Source organism: Dermacentor albipictus, chromosome 1 (genome assembly GCF_038994185.2).
Source record: "Dermacentor albipictus isolate Rhodes 1998 colony chromosome 1, USDA_Dalb.pri_finalv2, whole genome shotgun sequence".
Taxonomy (NCBI): Eukaryota; Metazoa; Arthropoda; class Arachnida; order Ixodida; family Ixodidae; genus Dermacentor; species Dermacentor albipictus.
Window position 1 is genome coordinate 299,552,812 of NC_091821.1, and position 17,018 is coordinate 299,569,829.

General features: G+C 45.5%; 2 protein-coding genes and 1 pseudogene across 4 annotated transcripts in view; 1 reads left to right on the plus strand and 2 right to left on the minus strand.

Moving 5' to 3' along the window:
* The window catches only part of LOC135916807 (parathyroid hormone/parathyroid hormone-related peptide receptor-like), a 972,783-nt gene that overhangs the window by 888,685 nt on the left and 67,080 nt on the right, over positions 1 to 17,018 (minus strand). The gene's annotated exons all lie outside the window — the stretch shown is intronic.
* LOC139055063 (U2 spliceosomal RNA) lies at positions 4,720 to 4,887 on the minus strand (annotated as a pseudogene).
* The window catches only part of LOC135916817 (uncharacterized), a 93,632-nt gene continuing 87,113 nt past the window's right edge, over positions 10,500 to 17,018 (plus strand). For all 3 annotated transcript variants that reach the window (XR_011511260.1, XM_070531474.1, XM_070531475.1), the window contains exon 1: positions 10,500 to 10,614. Coding sequence is in view for 2 of the 3 variants with exons in the window: in XM_070531474.1 (XP_070387575.1) it covers positions 10,609 to 10,614 (6 nt within the window). In the remaining variant the exon portion in view is untranslated. The remainder of the gene's footprint in view (positions 10,615 to 17,018) is intronic.

The window sequence follows — 17,018 nt, forward strand, 5'->3', positions numbered from 1 at the left end:
TCAAGGGCGTTTTGAAGGCGAGCGGGGTCGTCTCGGCATCTCGCGGAGGCCGCGGAATCTACGGAGCGCTTGGATTTCAATTCTGAAACGTTGTGGGTGTAAAGTTCTCATAACATTTTGATGCGAAAGGTCCATTGACATATTCAAAGTCGTGCTTTAGATTTTCGATTCCGGAGCTTTTTGGGTTTAATGCTGTTGTAAACATTTGACGCCAAAGGTGCATCGACTTTTCTAATGTCGAAAATCGGGCCATACAACGAGACAAGCCAAATCAACATACTATCAGACAAGTTGACAAAGCACGCAGCGAGGTCCGATGAGACAAAGCGTTCTGGTGGTTCATTTGTGCCATCAGGTCACAGAAAAGAATATAAAGATTCTTTTTTTCACCTGCGCCAAAGCATCCATGTCAAGACACTAAATCCACCATTGTAACTAAGTTCTTATTTATTTTTCTACCTAGACTTTTATTCGCGAGGATATATTGAGCCTCTTTCTCCTTTCTTTTTCATTCTTTTTTTTTTGTTCTCGCAACCCGCGGGCTGCCAATCAGGCCAGAGCGCATGCGTTTTTCTCGTGCTGCATCGATAACCGCGCGGCGCACTTGGATGCGCGTTTGTTTTTCTCTGGCCGACTGCATTTTCGCATGGCAGAGTTTTGGACGCTTTCTGGCTAGCAGACGAGAAAAAGAAACAATGCATAGTCGCTCGCCGCCAGCACTGCGGGGACTCGATGGATTGCAACGCGTTCGCTTGAGCGCAACCTCTCCGGAAAATTTTGTCTCGCAGGTGTAGGAAACCGAGCAGTACACGTATGGTTTTCTGTGGAGCAAGGTTCACACGTTTTCTTCGATAATCGTTCGGTAGCCACACTAGGTGCCCAAAGTAGGCATTCCATTGTAGCCAACATGCTTTCCTTTGCGTTATACTATTTCGCCGCCCCCCACCCACACAAAAAAAGAAGACATTATTGCGGCGCAGCGAATTTTCGCATGGTGAAAGTTCGATTTTGTTACTTCTTTTGCGGGAAGTAATGGGCGACGGGACGCTTCAATTGCCGGATACTATATTATTATTGCGATAGCAGCTCTATGAAGACTCCAGGCGCATTCCTGTCGTTGCCCTAATGTTCCGTATAAATAAAGGCCAAGGGCGATAACATCGTGACCGCGCGCCGCATGCTCTATGTGCGAGTGAAAGCGTGCGGCGCGGAAGCGGAGGTGGTGAGCCGACGATGGTGGCTGAGTCTTGTGTGCTCAAGGGAGAAAAGCGGGGAGGAAGCGCGCCACCTTCCGCCGCACGCGATGCATTTTGGGAGTGGAGGGAGGGGGGGGGGTGCTGTGATCTGTGAATCTGTGGTTGCGCAACCTGCTTATTTGCCTTGTTTGACGCATTATATATAGTGACGTTTTCTTAGGTACGTAGATTTATTGGTGACTTATGCGTATATTTAAATATCTTGTTGCGAGGTTTTGTGCATATGAGCAGTGAACATTGTTTCCAGTGACAATTTTTTGCCCTGTATCAAGCTGTATCTTCACACTTGTGTATTCCATTGTATTTTCGCATTTCTAATGTCCGAAGGTGAGTAAAATGAAAGTGAGGCAACCCGCCCCGCGCAATAATGGTTCGGTTCATTATTTTCGAGGCATGCGCGTAGCACATACGCATCTCATTTACAAGTGACATGTAGAGGTGAGATTAAATGTTCTTTAATGCTCTCATACACGGGGTTTAACATGGTTGCGTGACATTATGGACACTTCAAAAGTTGAACAGCTTGGTGTCGTGAGGTTTTTGACAAATGAAGACGTTTCCCAAAAAGAAATTATTCGCCGTATGGCTGCCGTATGCGTTGAACATTGCGTTTCATTGGCCACTAAGAAGCGTTGTAGCAAACTGTTCAAAGAAGCACATGAACATGGCCGGGCCAAAGCCACCGTGCAATCACCCCCAACACAATTGAAAAGGTTGTGGTTGCTCAGTGGCTATGGTGTTCGGCTGTTGAGCACGCGGTCGCGGGATCGAATCCTGGTCACGGCGGCTGCATTTAGATGGAGGCGAAATGCGAAAACACCCGTGTACTTAGATTTAAGTGCACGTCAAAGAACCCCAGATGAGGGTGACGACTTTTTGTCTGCAATTGTGACCGAGGATGACTCATGGTGCCGCTACTACTAGCCTGAAACACTACGGCAAATCTTACAGTGGAAACATTTGAATTCACCGCTCCTAAGGAAAACAAAGACCGTCAGTTATGCCGGAAAAGTGTTGACTTCTTTTTAGATCGTTAGGGGCCACTATTGATTGAATTTTCTAAACCTGGAGAGACTCTAAATCGTTTCAGATATTGTGAAAGATCGGATCGGCTGCGTGTCGCAATTAAGAACAAACGACGTGGAAAATTGAGCATTGGGGACATCTTGCTTCACGACGTTGCCCGTTCCCACGTCGCTGATGTGGTTAATACAAAACTGGCAAAGTTCAAGTGGGAAACGCTGCAACATCCCTCATGCAGCCCAAACCTGTTGCCTTGCGTCTTCCACATTTGGTAAAATTTGTAGAAACTGCTCAAGGGAACCAGATTCGTGTCGAAAGATGACGTGTAGTTATTTACAGATTTTTGAGGCAGCAACCCAAGGAGTTTTATGAGACGGGAATTACGCGACTCGTTTGTAGAACAAGTGTGTAAATACTCATGGTGACTACTTTTAAATAAAGTACCCCGTTTGTCATATATTCGAATTGGCTCACTTTCATTTCACTCGCCCTCCTATATGTTGCAGAACTCCTGCTTTTTATATGTGCTCTCTGTTGCGACTATAATTTCGGAGCAATTACTCGCAATGAACAACCGGTGACAGCTGCTCCTGCGCAATACATTCTAACAAAGGAAAGCGTCATTGAGAATTTCCCCTGGTCGTTGCATATGTACAAAAATGTAAACAAGGTTGTTAAATGACAGACATATATATATACATACATACATATATATATATATATATATATATATATATATATATATATATATATATATATATATATATATATATATATATATATATATATATATATTGATCCCTCGATTAATTTCATTAGGAGCAGGCCGAGCTGCAAAGTGAGCCCCCCCCGAACGAAATTTCTGGCTACGCCACTGGGTGCTTATCTCTTTGTACTGGTATGGTTTTACTCCTCATTTTCCTTTTTACATTTAGAATGTGCAAACATTATTATGTAACCATTTCTCTTTATTGAAATAAATACTTTTCTTCTGACATTTCCTCACAAATTTTACAATGATTTTGTTCAATTAGGTAACCTTAGACTAGCTGATTGTTATTCTGGTAGCTTAACTTAGAATGCCTGTGGAATATTCAATGCAAGCACATGGTGAAAAATAAACTAAATTATTGGGTATAAGCAGGTCACTGGCAGTAAATGGAGCATACATATATTTCAGGAAATAGTGCGTGCTTATATATTGAACAGCATGCACAGCTACACATGCTGTTTTGTTCGTAAATGCTGAAACATTATTCGGCGTGGAAGCACTTTGTTCTTTGGCTTTCAGTGCTACCTTTAAGTCATATGTGTGAAAGTACTAGTAGAAGCATCCCGTGGAGATAAATGACAACTTTGATGAATAGAGGTATAAAATGTGTGCTTAAAACGGCAAAAAACTGCTTGACAGGCAAACGTATGCTTCTGTAGTACTGCACTTGTTACCGTCGCCAATCCTTGCATTGCTTGCGCTCTATTGCATTCAATATGAGCTACAACAACGAGCTGTGGTGTGTTTCCCTCCTGGTCGAGCTGGTGTTGCGAAAAGTTTTGGCCAAGAAAAGTGGAGGTTTTTAATTATTTCTGAAATGCATGTAACCATGCTTTTGGCTGTGTGCTGTTTCCACTGGGTTATAAGTACTGGTGCACCAAGGTGCGGGAGATCCTGTGTCCTTAGTGCAGCGCGCATTGTTATTGCGCTCTGCATCCTGCCGGCAACGTACTATCACTGCAGAGGAAGATTACGAAAAGCATGGCCTGTGTGCCTTGTTGCAATGGCGAAACCTTAAATTGTTTGCCTGAAAGGGTCGCACGTTATGCTACCACATGACGGACCAGAAGCGCAATATGAGGACGCCTCACAGATTCTGGCTTATACTGAACAAGGTAGTTACCATAGCTAAGGCTAGGCAGCATTCACAACAGCTAGTCTGCCCATTAACTACATGGCTGGAGTGAACGGCAAAATACTTGCAGGGATAACACCCTTTTGGAAGGGTTTTGTCCATGCTACACCCATATTGAAAGGGTGGTGTCTCTGTTACACCTTATATAGAAAGGGTGTTGTTTGGTTTTACACCCATAGGCGAGGTGACGTCATATTAACACCCCTTCTTTTGTGGGGTGTTAATTTGCATCCCGTTGCTTGGGGTGTAGCAATACACCCAAAAAGGGTGTCACCCATGGGACAAGTCATTTACACCCTTAAGGGTGTTAAAATTTTTAGAGTGTGCGCCGATTCCGAAGATTGTGCAATACCTGGCCGACACGCGACGGAGGCAAAACAGGCTTAAAAAAAATGAATTATTACATTTCACGCACTAAAACCACGATTGCATTATGAGGCACGCCTAGCGTGGGACTCCGCATTAATTTTGACCACTAGGGGTTCCTTACCGTGCACGTAAATCTAAGTGCGCGGGTGTCTTCACATCTCGCCTCGTGCTCAGCAGTCAAACACCAGAGCCACTAGGCAACCAAGGCAGGCGTGAAGCAGGCTTTATGCACTCCACCAACTTGCAAAAAAATAAGTTTAATACCTTAGGTCCAAATACAACCCGTATCAGATATCAAGCTGATAAGAACAGTTACTACACGCGTCGGCAATGTCTACGTTCGCACCGCCCTCTATCTCGGCGTTCCAAGCACGTGCGTTTTCGCTCTCCCGTGGTCCGGTAAGCGTGCTGTCCTCCAGTACCGCGAGGCGGAAAGAAATCCGAACCGCGCATGTGGCCCCGCCAACGCAGAACCTTCCACCGGAGCAACAGCCAGGTTTCAGAAGGCGTTTGCGGGGAACCAATTTTGTGTGGCCTGTGTTGTGTGTGGTTGCTTGTGGTTTTCGAGTGAACTCACAACCATTGCTGCACTGCGGGACGTGGACCAATGCACGATCGCCTTGGCTGCGGTGAAGCAGTGTGTGCCTTCGGAGTGCGGTGAGGTGCGTGTCTGTTCTACGGGCCGGGATTCGTTAGTGAAAGGTGTCGTGCCGCGCTTTGCCATAACGCATGGGTATGTGTACCTCCCGATGCCTCATCATCTACCGAGGCTCAATCAACATCGTGAAGGAGCTACGAGTAGCGCCTATTCTTCCATTTATGTGCATACAGCATTGGACGTACGGTAATGTACAGTTCGCCATTAACGCATACACATACACAGCTTCGCTGGTCATCCACCTTCACAAAGCGCAATGACCCTTTCGTTATTCAAATACACGTAACGCACAATATGATTTTATGAGAGAACTTCCGGACCATATTAAGTTTATTGCATTTGACAGAGCAAGGTTATTTGTAGTTATCCTTGGCAGGAAAATTTTGAATATTTTGATTTAGGGCCTGGATCGCTGTACAGATGTTTCCATAATCTGGTAAGATAAAAAAATTCAACCACGAAGTTTACAAATCAGTAATTCTCTACTACGAAGATTTGAAGTTATCTAAGCTGCATCTGTTAGATCGTATAATGTGGAAAATCTTGATATGTGAATTTTCACCTTATGGGAAAATATTGCAACATTTACGAGGGTTCTGCCAAAATCTTATTCACGATCAAGTGGTATATTTCAGTGCGGTCAATTATACAGGGTGTCCCAATAAAATTTAGCCAGAGTTTCAAAATATGCCAATGCCACGTAGGTGGACAGAAACAAGATAACGATGCTTGCCATCACTTAAAGATACTCAGATTATTTTTTTTCATTCTAGCTATATACATTATTCGTCATAAATAATTAATAATCTTCGCAAATATTATAGTTCGATGAAACGTGTCAATAAGAAAATTGCAGAACGACACGAAAAACTCCAGATAAAGCTTTCTGTTGCTTAATACGTGCTACATAAGATAGTTTTTCCAAGTGTGAAAGAAGCCCGCGAGTAAACGCAAAGTGCCTAGAGCTGCCAGTCGTACGGCAGCTCTTTTGCGTGCATTTTGCGTGCAATTTTGCGTGCATTTGCGGGCTTCTTTGACGCTCGGAAAAACACTTTTAAGTACCACGTATTGCGCAGCAGAAAGCTGTATCGAGAGTTTTTTATGTCTATAAGTTCTCACTACAAGTCTCGTGCTACAATTTTCTCACTAACGCTTTTCATCTAATTATAATACTTGAGCAGTGTATTAATTAGTTAAGACTAATTATAAGAAGTAATGCGAGTATCTCCAAGCGACGGCAAGCAGCATTACAATGGTTCCGTCCAGCTGCGAGGCATTCGCATATTTTTAAACTCTGGCTAAAGTTAGCTGCACACCCTGTATAATGACCTCACAAGCCGCTGCATTAGGCGACATTGCCCAATGTTGAGGATAACCTCATCGTAAGCTGCTTAGGTTGTTTATGAAAAGGCGGATCGGCCCAGACCAAAGGAGCCCGGTCGTCGCGGCCTGTCCCGGCTAATTCGGAAAGTGAGGCCCGGATTTGAAGCGCGCCATTCTTTACGCGTTTTGTTGAAATGCCACGGCCGCCGGGAATAAGTAAACAAGGTCGTGCAAGCAAACCTAGGATTGTTGGCACTAACACGTTTAGGTACTGGCACAAAAAAGACGTAGAAAAACTTGATTATTTCACGATGCTTTTGTTGGCACATGCGTGAAGAGAAGTGGCGCCACTGACAATGGCATCGGACGTAAGCTGTTATTTAGAAGGGCTCCAATAGACGTACATATAGTGAACTCCTTTGCGTGCTGAAAAAGTTGCTTGTTCGCTATTGCATAGCTGTTACCCACTGTGCGAAAAGGCATTACAATGGATGGCGTGGGGGAGGTAGAATCATCAAAGAAATTTTACCTCAAATATGCAGGCATTAACAAATTAACAAGCATAAAACTGCTTTTTGGGCTGTTCTTGTTGGATGAAATTAATCATAGGACAAAATTTATCAGAACGGCTGTTTTCTATACAACAATACATTTCTCAAATGCAGCCCTAGTGTTGGCAGACAGAACACGGTCTTGCGCAATGCAGAGTAGACGCTGCAAGAGTGCTTCGCAGTCTCGCGCGTACCTTCACGTTGAGTTAGTGGCATGCAGCGCAGAACTCTAACCATCGATTCTACAGCCTCGAACCATCACTGAAACTGAAATTACCGGCAAACCTTCCATGACATGACGCGACACTGCTGTGTCAGCTGTGAGTAGGAGTAGCATTCACGAACTTGCACAACTATCGGACTGGAATGGCGGACCCCCCGATGTGCGCTAAGTGCAACTGTGAAGAGACCATTAACCATCTTCTGTGCCACTGTTCTCGCTTCGATAAGCAACGTCAGACTGTCCAGTGTGCCTTGAATAGACTGGGCGATAGGCCATTTAGAGAAGCAAAGGTCTTGGGCGCCTGGCCTCACAGTTCATCAATCCATAAAGCCATCCGAGCGCTTCTTCAGTACGTGAAGGCAACAGACTTGACTGCCCGACTGTACACATGCTACACCTAGCTTAGTGCATGTGAAAGTGTGATGTAGACTCATGTCTTCTTTCTCTCTTTCACTCCGCCATCGCTCTCTCCACGTGTAGGGTAGCAAACTGGACTCAGTCTGGTTAACCTCCCTGCCCTTCCTTCCTCCCTTCTCTCTATTTCTCTCTTGCGACACTAAACATTTCAAAAATCCGGTACCTCATTAAATGTAACAGGAGTACCCCTCATTGTGAAAATTACCGAATGCGTACTATGGCGATGGAAAGAAACGCGAACAGTAGAGCGCGTGGCCGAAGCCTAACTGAAGGTATTGTGCACGCCGTCCAGTCCTCAGCATTTACAGGTGGGCACATCCGGTTTGATCGCGCTGTGCGATGGTGCGCCCCCTATCCTGCGATATTTTCGTTTCTGTTCTGCTTCTGTTTTATTTGACAATGAGGGAAGGTGACGGTATAGTAATGATGACAGCGCAGACAGTACTATCGTGATGAAAAGTAACGCGAACCGCGGAAAGTGTGGCTTTTGGCACAGTCAGCGCTAGTGCGAGGACGCGTGTCCAACTCTCACGTGGTTTGGCTGTCGCTAGGCGAATCTCCGCTTTCAGTCGGCGCCACTGTAGAACTAGAATCTTGTTCCGGCTGGTGCTATCGCACAGCGTGTGTGATCCGAGTGCCAAACATGACTGGCAGATGATAAGATTTTCTTGCCAATATGACCGGCAAGTACAATTTGGCACGCTTTTTGCTGTCGCGATGTTTGTGTGCTTGACAGAACTGAAGCGTGAATTCCGGACCATAGCAAATTAATTGGTCTAAGAAAGATATAAAGAACAACTGAAACAAAAGCTCAAGCTGGCACCAAGTCTGAGGAAATCCCGAAGCAGACTTGCTCGACAAAAAGATACTTTGCATAAATATTCGGGGAAGTCTCCGTCGGCCAGGATGACGGATTCCATGCGCCTTGGCATAGAGGCCAACAGGTCTGTGGCTAGCTCAGTGCCGCGAAGCCTGTCCCACTCGGCGTGAACAGCAGCCCAAAGCGTTGCGCTTTTTCATTTTATGGATCTGCAGACGTGACAAGCGTGATTTCATAATTCCCAGACAATTGGATTTGTGTCCGCTCCTTTTGCTGGCCACGAAAGTCTACGGATGCAAGATTCTCTAGCAAATGCTTCACGGAACGTGAAGTATGGATTTGAGAAAGATCATGCTGGTAATAAAACAGCCCATCCTTCAAAGGCCCATCCAAAGCAAAGGGCAGGACAACCTGCTCAATTACACTACAGTATTTGCTATAGTGAAGCGTTCACCTAGCCGTATAAACGTACCCAAGCCTTCGGCTGTGATGGCACCCCGCACATTCACGGAGCAGCGCCCGCTGAGGCTTGTTCGCTTGAAGCAGGTGGGATCAAAGCCGCATAAACTAAAACAAAGAAATGTAAGTTTGTGTTTACGCGCGACAAAGTGGTATAATAGTTTAGCCGAATCGCTGCTGTATCCAAACATTTTTCTTGTATACTGTAGCGAAGTAGGCACCCGTCACTAGAACAGGGACTGCACCGTGACTGCAACGTAGCTTTTATTCATTCGCTCAGAATGCAGCTCGAGCCGTTAATTCATGACATGCAGCAACCAAACGGTAGCCAATCTTATTGCAGAACAGATGTCTGACTTTAAAACGCTGAAATATATATTATGTCCTTTAAACGATCGGTAGTCGCACCCTCATGTGACGTTCGTCGTAGAGTTATCTTCGTTAAATATTCATTCTACTCTTACCACACTAGGACTAAGTGAACGAATTTAGGACCACATATTTAGAGAGAGCATCGCAAATCAAGAACCCTAGGGTGCAAAGGCTTACCGATGATTGTCTCTGCACGAAACTTTCAGTCTCTCGTGACCCTTTGTGGTAAATGTGCTCTCATCTGGGAACATCTCCTGGTCCTAATCCTCCACAGACTAGTCCTTGTGCGATGGTGCGAATTGTAGACGGTTGGCTTTGTGGCGATCCGAATGCAAATGCTTTCTTGCGGCTGTCCTGCTGTGAAGGCCCGCGTCGTGGAGGTACTGTCGAACCGCTTGAACCTCAATGTTCAGCCCGAACTCGTTTTTGATCTGCGGGGCTATTAAAAAAAGGATTGTCTACGGCGGTTGCAATAATTAGTAGGTTCTTTTTCGCAGTCGTGAAACGTGCCCACGAACCGTGAGGAAGACTGGCCTGGGAAATTTGCGGGCTTCGGTGGCAGAGGGAATTGGCGCTATCTATGAGGAGGGCGAAGCCTAAAATCCGTTTCCCTTGCATGGCCTCGTAGATTGTCGCTCGCCCGCGCGCCGATCCAAGTGGCCGAGCTCTTCCCCACCAACTCCTCTACCCTGGCCCTCCCTCCTCACTACTTCGTAACTACCTCACCTTTGACTGTCTCTGCGCGCGCCCGGCAGCCCGCCGCCAGCTTAGCCCGCTGCATGACATTTCATGTTTCGTTATCTGCTGTTATTGGGAACCGTGGGCTGCTTTGCCTTCACCGGCGTGGGTAGTTTCGTTGTCCTCGATAGCTGCAAGGTGGGCTTGGTGACTTTGCCAGTGCACGGACTACTAATCAGTTCACTCTCGCTATGCAGTGCGCGTGCTGCTGCCTGCGCTTGCGCATGCGGCGTCGCCAACAACATCGGAATGCGGACTCGCCGATCCTGGAAGCTACGGACCCACTGCCCGGCTCCTACCTGTCGGCAGGCTGCAATTCATGCCTAAGCCGCATGGTAACGCTGGACAGCGGAACTCTCCAAAGCTTGGGCTGCCGCATCATCGTCGACAGCAACGAGTCCACCAGCCATAAAAAAACAAGCACCTTCGGCGCAATCCTGTGGGCTTGGTGACTGTGCCAGTGCATGGACCACTAATCAGTTCACTCTCGCTATGCAGGTTGGTGAACCTTACGTTATTTTTGCAAAATAAACGAGCAATTATTGCCTGGTACAGCTACCGAGCCTACGGTACTGTGTTACTATTGTTACTGAATGTGTTAATGTAATGCGCTCGCTACTACTCCAAGCTGGATATATTGAATCTAACCCTGGTCCTTCTACTGAAGCCCTTCTCGCTGAATTGCGTAACCTGACTAACGGTCAAGCGCAGGTAATTGCAGAAATACGAGGCCTAAAAGCTCAACTCGGCAATACTGACAAAACAGTAAGGAAATTGAACGAAAGGCTAACAGATCTCGAAAATCATTATCAGGCATAGGTACCACTGCGGAAAGAAAATGAAATCATGCGCATTGGCATAGAGCGCACTGCCTCTCGAATTTCGGAGCTAGAAGCCCGTATGGATGACGCCGAGAACCGTTCGAGGCAGAATAACCTAATCTTCTACGGCATCCCCGACCACTCCTCCTCGGAAACATTCGCAGAAACAGGGTAGTTGGTCGCAGACCTTTGCCGGGATAATTTACAGTTAACCTTGAAACCAAGGGATATAGAGCGTGCGCAACGCCTCGGCCGTCCCTCAGCTGGTCGCTGCCGGCCCATAATAGTACAGCTTGCATTACACAACACCAAAACTGCAATATTGTCATATGGCCGGTTGCTTAAAGGGACAAGTTATGGCATCGGTGAGGATTTCTCGCGCCCAGTCCAAAATGACTGTAAACAAATGATTGCTTTTGAGAAAAGGAAGAACAAGTCATTTTCCGTCTGTTTCAAAACTCTGTATATGAACCAAAAGCGTTACGTCTTTGACGACAGTACAAACAGCATCAAAGAATTATCATAGCAGACGAAGCACCAAAAAAAGGAAGAAAAGAACCGAGAATATGCTGTCTCTAGCGATGTTCTTTCACTTTCTGCAATTTACGCTAACATCTGCAGTTTTCTTCAAAAACGTGAACGTATATCTAGCATTGTATTGTCCTCTAGCAATAATCTACTAATATTTACCCAGACGTGGCTCACTGACGACGTGAGCGATACTGAAGTGCTATCGGACCTAGTGAACTTTCGTGTGTACCGCAATGACCGTGCATCTACGCGCAGTGGTGGTGTACTGATTGCATTCCACGAGCGAGTGTCTTGTGCAGTGATCAATATTCAGTCAGAGCTGGAAATATTATGGGTGACTATCCAATCACCCCCACACACCGTACTAATAAGCGTTTGTTACAGACCTCCCCACACTACTTCCCAATTTTGCAGCCAGCCTAACCAAACCATGTGCCAGCTTATTGCTGCTTACCCAAATGCACGCATACTACTATTCGGCGATTTTAACTTCCCGCAAATAGCTTGGCGCACTGACAATTTGTGTTCTTCGACAGGACTAACCGAAGCCAGTAACTTCCTCGATATCTGCCTCAAATTTAACATGACCCAGCAAGTTTCTGAAGCAACGCACGTTTCACAGGATACAACCACTATCTTAGATCTATACAACACCGAAAGCCTATCATGCATCCATTATCCCAATGAAATCAGCGACCACGAAGTACTTCATGCCGGTTTTGCTTTTCGACCAACAAAGTGCGAAGTGTACAAGAAAACGATACAGCTGTATGAAAAAGATGATTATGAAGCGATAAATGTTTCAATGAGCGTGCAATGGAACATTGTCGTACTCTGCGCAACAATGAAGGGAGTTTCCTTGCAGAGCAATGCAGAGACTGCACTAATTGCCGCCCTCAGTTTGACAAAACTAAATTTTTGAACTTTCGAAAAGACAGGTTCCAGCAGGAAATTGTGGAAGCCTATTTCATGAAGAAAGAGGGAAACACATGCGTCAGCAGGCCGTCCTTTGTGCTTAGTGACAAGGAGACTACTTTTTTAGAAGGTTTCATTTAGGCCTCATGTTAGAATGATTTCATTTAGGTTTTTACGTCTGTCTTCATTTTATTTAAGTAGTTTTTAATTTGTTGACGATTTTCTAGCGGCTCTTAAGCTTTTGTTGCGTTCTTTTATTTTCCTTTTTGACGCAAACACTGTTCTTTAGACCCTTTATCGTTCAACTGTTCTGTACATTTCATTGTTTGTCACATGATTCATTTTTCCCGCCTTCACATGCTTTATCAATTTTTTAGGTGAGTGTCTATTAGAGATTTTAGTTTCTACGCAGACGCTGTACTTAGACGCCTTTATTCATGCTTTTTCCGTGTGATTCATTGGTCATTATTGCCATAGTCATGAGGGTTTTATCACTGACTGGGCCTTAGGCGTTTGAAGTCTGTTATGTTGTGGATAGTTTGATAGTGAAGCGTAGACGGTACTTTTTATGTCTCGTTTTTTGTCCCCGTTGGCTAGGAAGAATATACCAGGTGAATTGCTTACTGTACTCCAAGGGTTAAGTGTTTTTTTTCCCTACTCGTTTAAGTAATAGTCGGATATCGTTACCTCCATATTGCTCCTTGAATATGTGACCTTCGACGAGCATTTGTGAAAGAATTACGTTTGATTTATCCATGAACGAGTACGTTATCTTGTGCGTTGCCATATGGTCACGCTGGGCCTTTAGTATACCTAACTTCTTATTTTTTTAACTGCATTCTCATCTCTTGCACGGCTGCTGGCGCGTTCCCGCAGTGGTTATTTGTTATTTTATTGCCTGAATAGGTACATTTTGGAAGAAATAGCGAAGATAATCGAAGAGGAAGAGGACGACGTGTCAGTGATTTATATCGAGCCGCCAGAGGCTAGTACCTATTTGGATGAAGACTCGGCCGATGAAGACTCAGACGGGCTCATTGACAATCTAAGTGGGCGGCAGCTATGAGCCGGCGCTGAAACTGTTTTCTCTGACGGACGCTGCATTGGTGGATGCGAGTCGCACCCCAACGACCCCGGCGGGCCAAAGTGACGGAACATCAGACGTTTCTTCTGCTGTACTTGATGCGGCCATTCCTGCGAAATTATCCACTGCTTCTAAGTGGACGAAGGGTGATCTCCAGAAGAGCCTTGGTATATTTCCCGACCCAAACTTTGTTGCTTACATGGACTTTTCACCTGTTGAGTTGTTCGAACTCTTTTTTGACGAAGCCGTCATGGAGCTGCTAGTCGAAAAAACAAGAAAGTGTGCGTTATATTGAATATGCCTGATCCGGAGGTTACCAAAGAAGAATTAAGATAATTTTTCTTGGAGTACTTGTTTTGCACGGCTATAACCGCTTGCCAGATAAAAAGTGCTATTGGGACAGCGGCGCGGATATGCGCAACACGATGGCCTACAATGCTATGCGAAGAAATCGCTTCGTACAGATAATGCGATTCCTGCACTGAGCGAAATGCAAGCCTAACACTTAGTGACAAGTTGGCAAAGTTGCGTCCATTGATGGCACTATTTAAAACAAGGTTTCTGGAACACTTTCGACCTGTGCGTCACCTGAGCTATGACGAAAGTATGATTGAGCATTATGGTCGTCATGGCTGTAAACATTTCATACGCGGAAAGCTTATCCGCTTCGGGCATGAAGTATGGTGCCTAAATGCCAAGAACGGATACCTTGCAAACTTCAACGTCTATCAAGGCAGGCAGGGGATCCTGGAGCATATGAAAAACATGAAAAGGACTTCGGAAATGCAGCGGCGCCACTTCTCCGAATGGTGGATGAACTCGCAGCAGAGACGCACGACCTTCCTTTCTTTTTTTATTTTGATAATTTATTCACAAGCATGCAGCCACTAAGGCATCTCAAGGCACAGGGCTACGAAGGCACGGGCACAGTGAAGTAGAACCGTGTTCCCAAAGAATGCCCTATCGCTCGACCAGAATTCGTCAAGCGACAACCTCGCGGGCACGAAGAGCCCGTGCTGAGCGACAATGGGATAATTGTTGTCCGCTGGATGGACAATTCTGTAGTAACGATCGTAAGCACGATTCACGGCGTAGAGCCAATGTCATCTGCAGACAGGTACTCTCGTGTTCAGAAGAAGCGAATCAAGGTGGCCCGTCCAAACACTGTTGCTCAGTACAAGATTTATGGGAAGTACGGCCCCGATGGATGCAAATGTAGGCGCCTACATGATTGCGGTCCGTGGCAAAAAGTGGTGGTGGCTGATTTTCACTTTGTGATGTATCTATCAGCACCACTTGGACGCTCATTCGTAGCACAGGGTTCAACGTCACGCAGGTGGAATTCCGCAGGTAAATTGCACAAAGCTACCTGATGGGATGGGACAATAAGCCTAGAGGACCTGGTCAATGCAGAATTCGAAAGACTGGTGATGTCCTGACTGGTACACGGCATGACCAAGTCTAATGGCAAGAGGTGGAGGTGTGCATGAGATAATTGCGACAATGCGGTGCACACAAACGCACAAAGTATGACGTCACCATGTGTATTGCATGATTTCAACCATATCACACTAAATAAGTGCTCGCCTATTCGCTATGTATGTTTCTTGCGACGTTTTATGGCATGAAAGATATGTTTTTGACTTCGCGTATTTTGCTGTAGCGTAAGGGCCCAGTGTGACCATATGGTCACGGGCTATGTTTCAAAAACTAATTCGGCAAGAGTAATAATTTTTCGCATGTGATTTATTAGTGTAAAGGTAAGTTAATATATTAGATTTATTTCAAGATAGCAATAGAAAAAAAGAAACCAGTCCCTAATGGGTTAACCTACATAAGGCAGGCTTGTTGCGGAAATAAACTTAGTTGTGAGTGGCGTCGGTCCTGTCGTTTGTATTCTTCTTCTTGAGTCCGGGTCTTTTGCGCCTTGCCTTTGCTAATTCAAGCATGAACCAACTAGCCGAAGCAAGAATTTTACTCAAGCTTCACGCAGCTTCTTGCACTGCGCCAAGTGTGAATAAGGCTTGATACCGAGCTCCGTTGCGTACGTCCGGCACTGCGGCACCGAGCAGTAGTAGCCTACCATGGTGCACGCCTCCAAAGGCAGCCACTACCTATTATAGTAGTTTCAGATGTGAAGTTGACACTCAAAGCGGTAAAGCCTCACCACTTAATCAGTACCGTGGCACAGGTGGGACTTTAAACTTTCGGTTTCAGCTCGCTTCGGCACTACCAATGCAGCCGACGCGGCCGTTGTGTCCACGTGATCCCTCATGCAACGTCACACCGACGGTAGCACCAGCTTTTCCACTGGTGGAGCTCGCGGCCAATATATATATATATATATATATATATATATATATATATATATATATATATATATATATATATATATATATATATATGTATATATAGTCATATCATAAGAAGCCAACAAACACTGACACCAAGGACAACATAGGGGAAATTACTTGTGCTTAATAAATGAAATAAGGAAACGATAAAGTAATGGAATTTAAAGTGGATGAAAAAACAACTTGCCGCAGGTGGGAACCGAACCCATAACCTTCGCATTTCGCGTGCGATGCTCTACCAATTGAGCTACCGCGGCGTCGCTTTCCCATCCACTTTCTTGGGTATTTATGTATCCTAGTAGAACCCTGGGAGTGTTAGCCAGCGCCACCACCCACAGACCTTGGCGGCGGACGTGGAACGTCTTTCTTGCCGCAGGCGTCACGAGAACGTGATCTTTTAGGGTGAAGGCAACTGGTCAATAAACCCACATATGCTACCTGAAGGCATCAATGTTGCCGGATTCGAGACCCTCGTTATGTAATGAAGGAGAAGAAAGGGGGTTAACCGAGGGGCCCGATGTTTATTAGTCATATCATAAGAAGCCAACAAACACTGACACCAAGGAAAACATAGGGGAAATTACTTGTGCTTAATAAATGAAATAAGGAAACGATAAAGTAATGGAATTTAAAGTGGATGAAAAAACAACTTGCCGCAGGTGGGAACCGAACAAGTAATTTCCCCTATGTTGTCCTTGGTGTCAGTGTTTGTTGGCTTCTTATGATATGACTAATAAACATCGGGCCCCTCGGTTAACCCCCTTTCTTCTCCTTCATTACATAACGAGGGTCTCGAATCCGGCAACATTGATGCCTTCAGGTAGCATATGTGGGTTTATTGACCAGTTGCCTTCACCCTAAAAGATCACGTTCTCGTGACGCCTGCGGCAAGGAAGACGTTCCACGTCCGCCGCCAAGGTCTGTGAGTGGTGGCGCTGGCTAACACTCCCAGGGTTCTACTAGGATACATAAATACCCAAGAAAGTGGATGGGAAAGCGACGCCGCGGTAGCTCAATTGGTAGAGCATCGCACGCGAAATGCGAAGGTTGTGGGTTCGGTTCCCACCTGCGGCAAGTTGTTTTTTCATCCACTTTAAATTCCATTACTTTATCGTTTCCTTATTTCATTTATTAAGCACAAGTAATTTCCCCTATGTTGTCCTTGGTGTCAGTGTTTGTTGGCTTCTTATGATATGA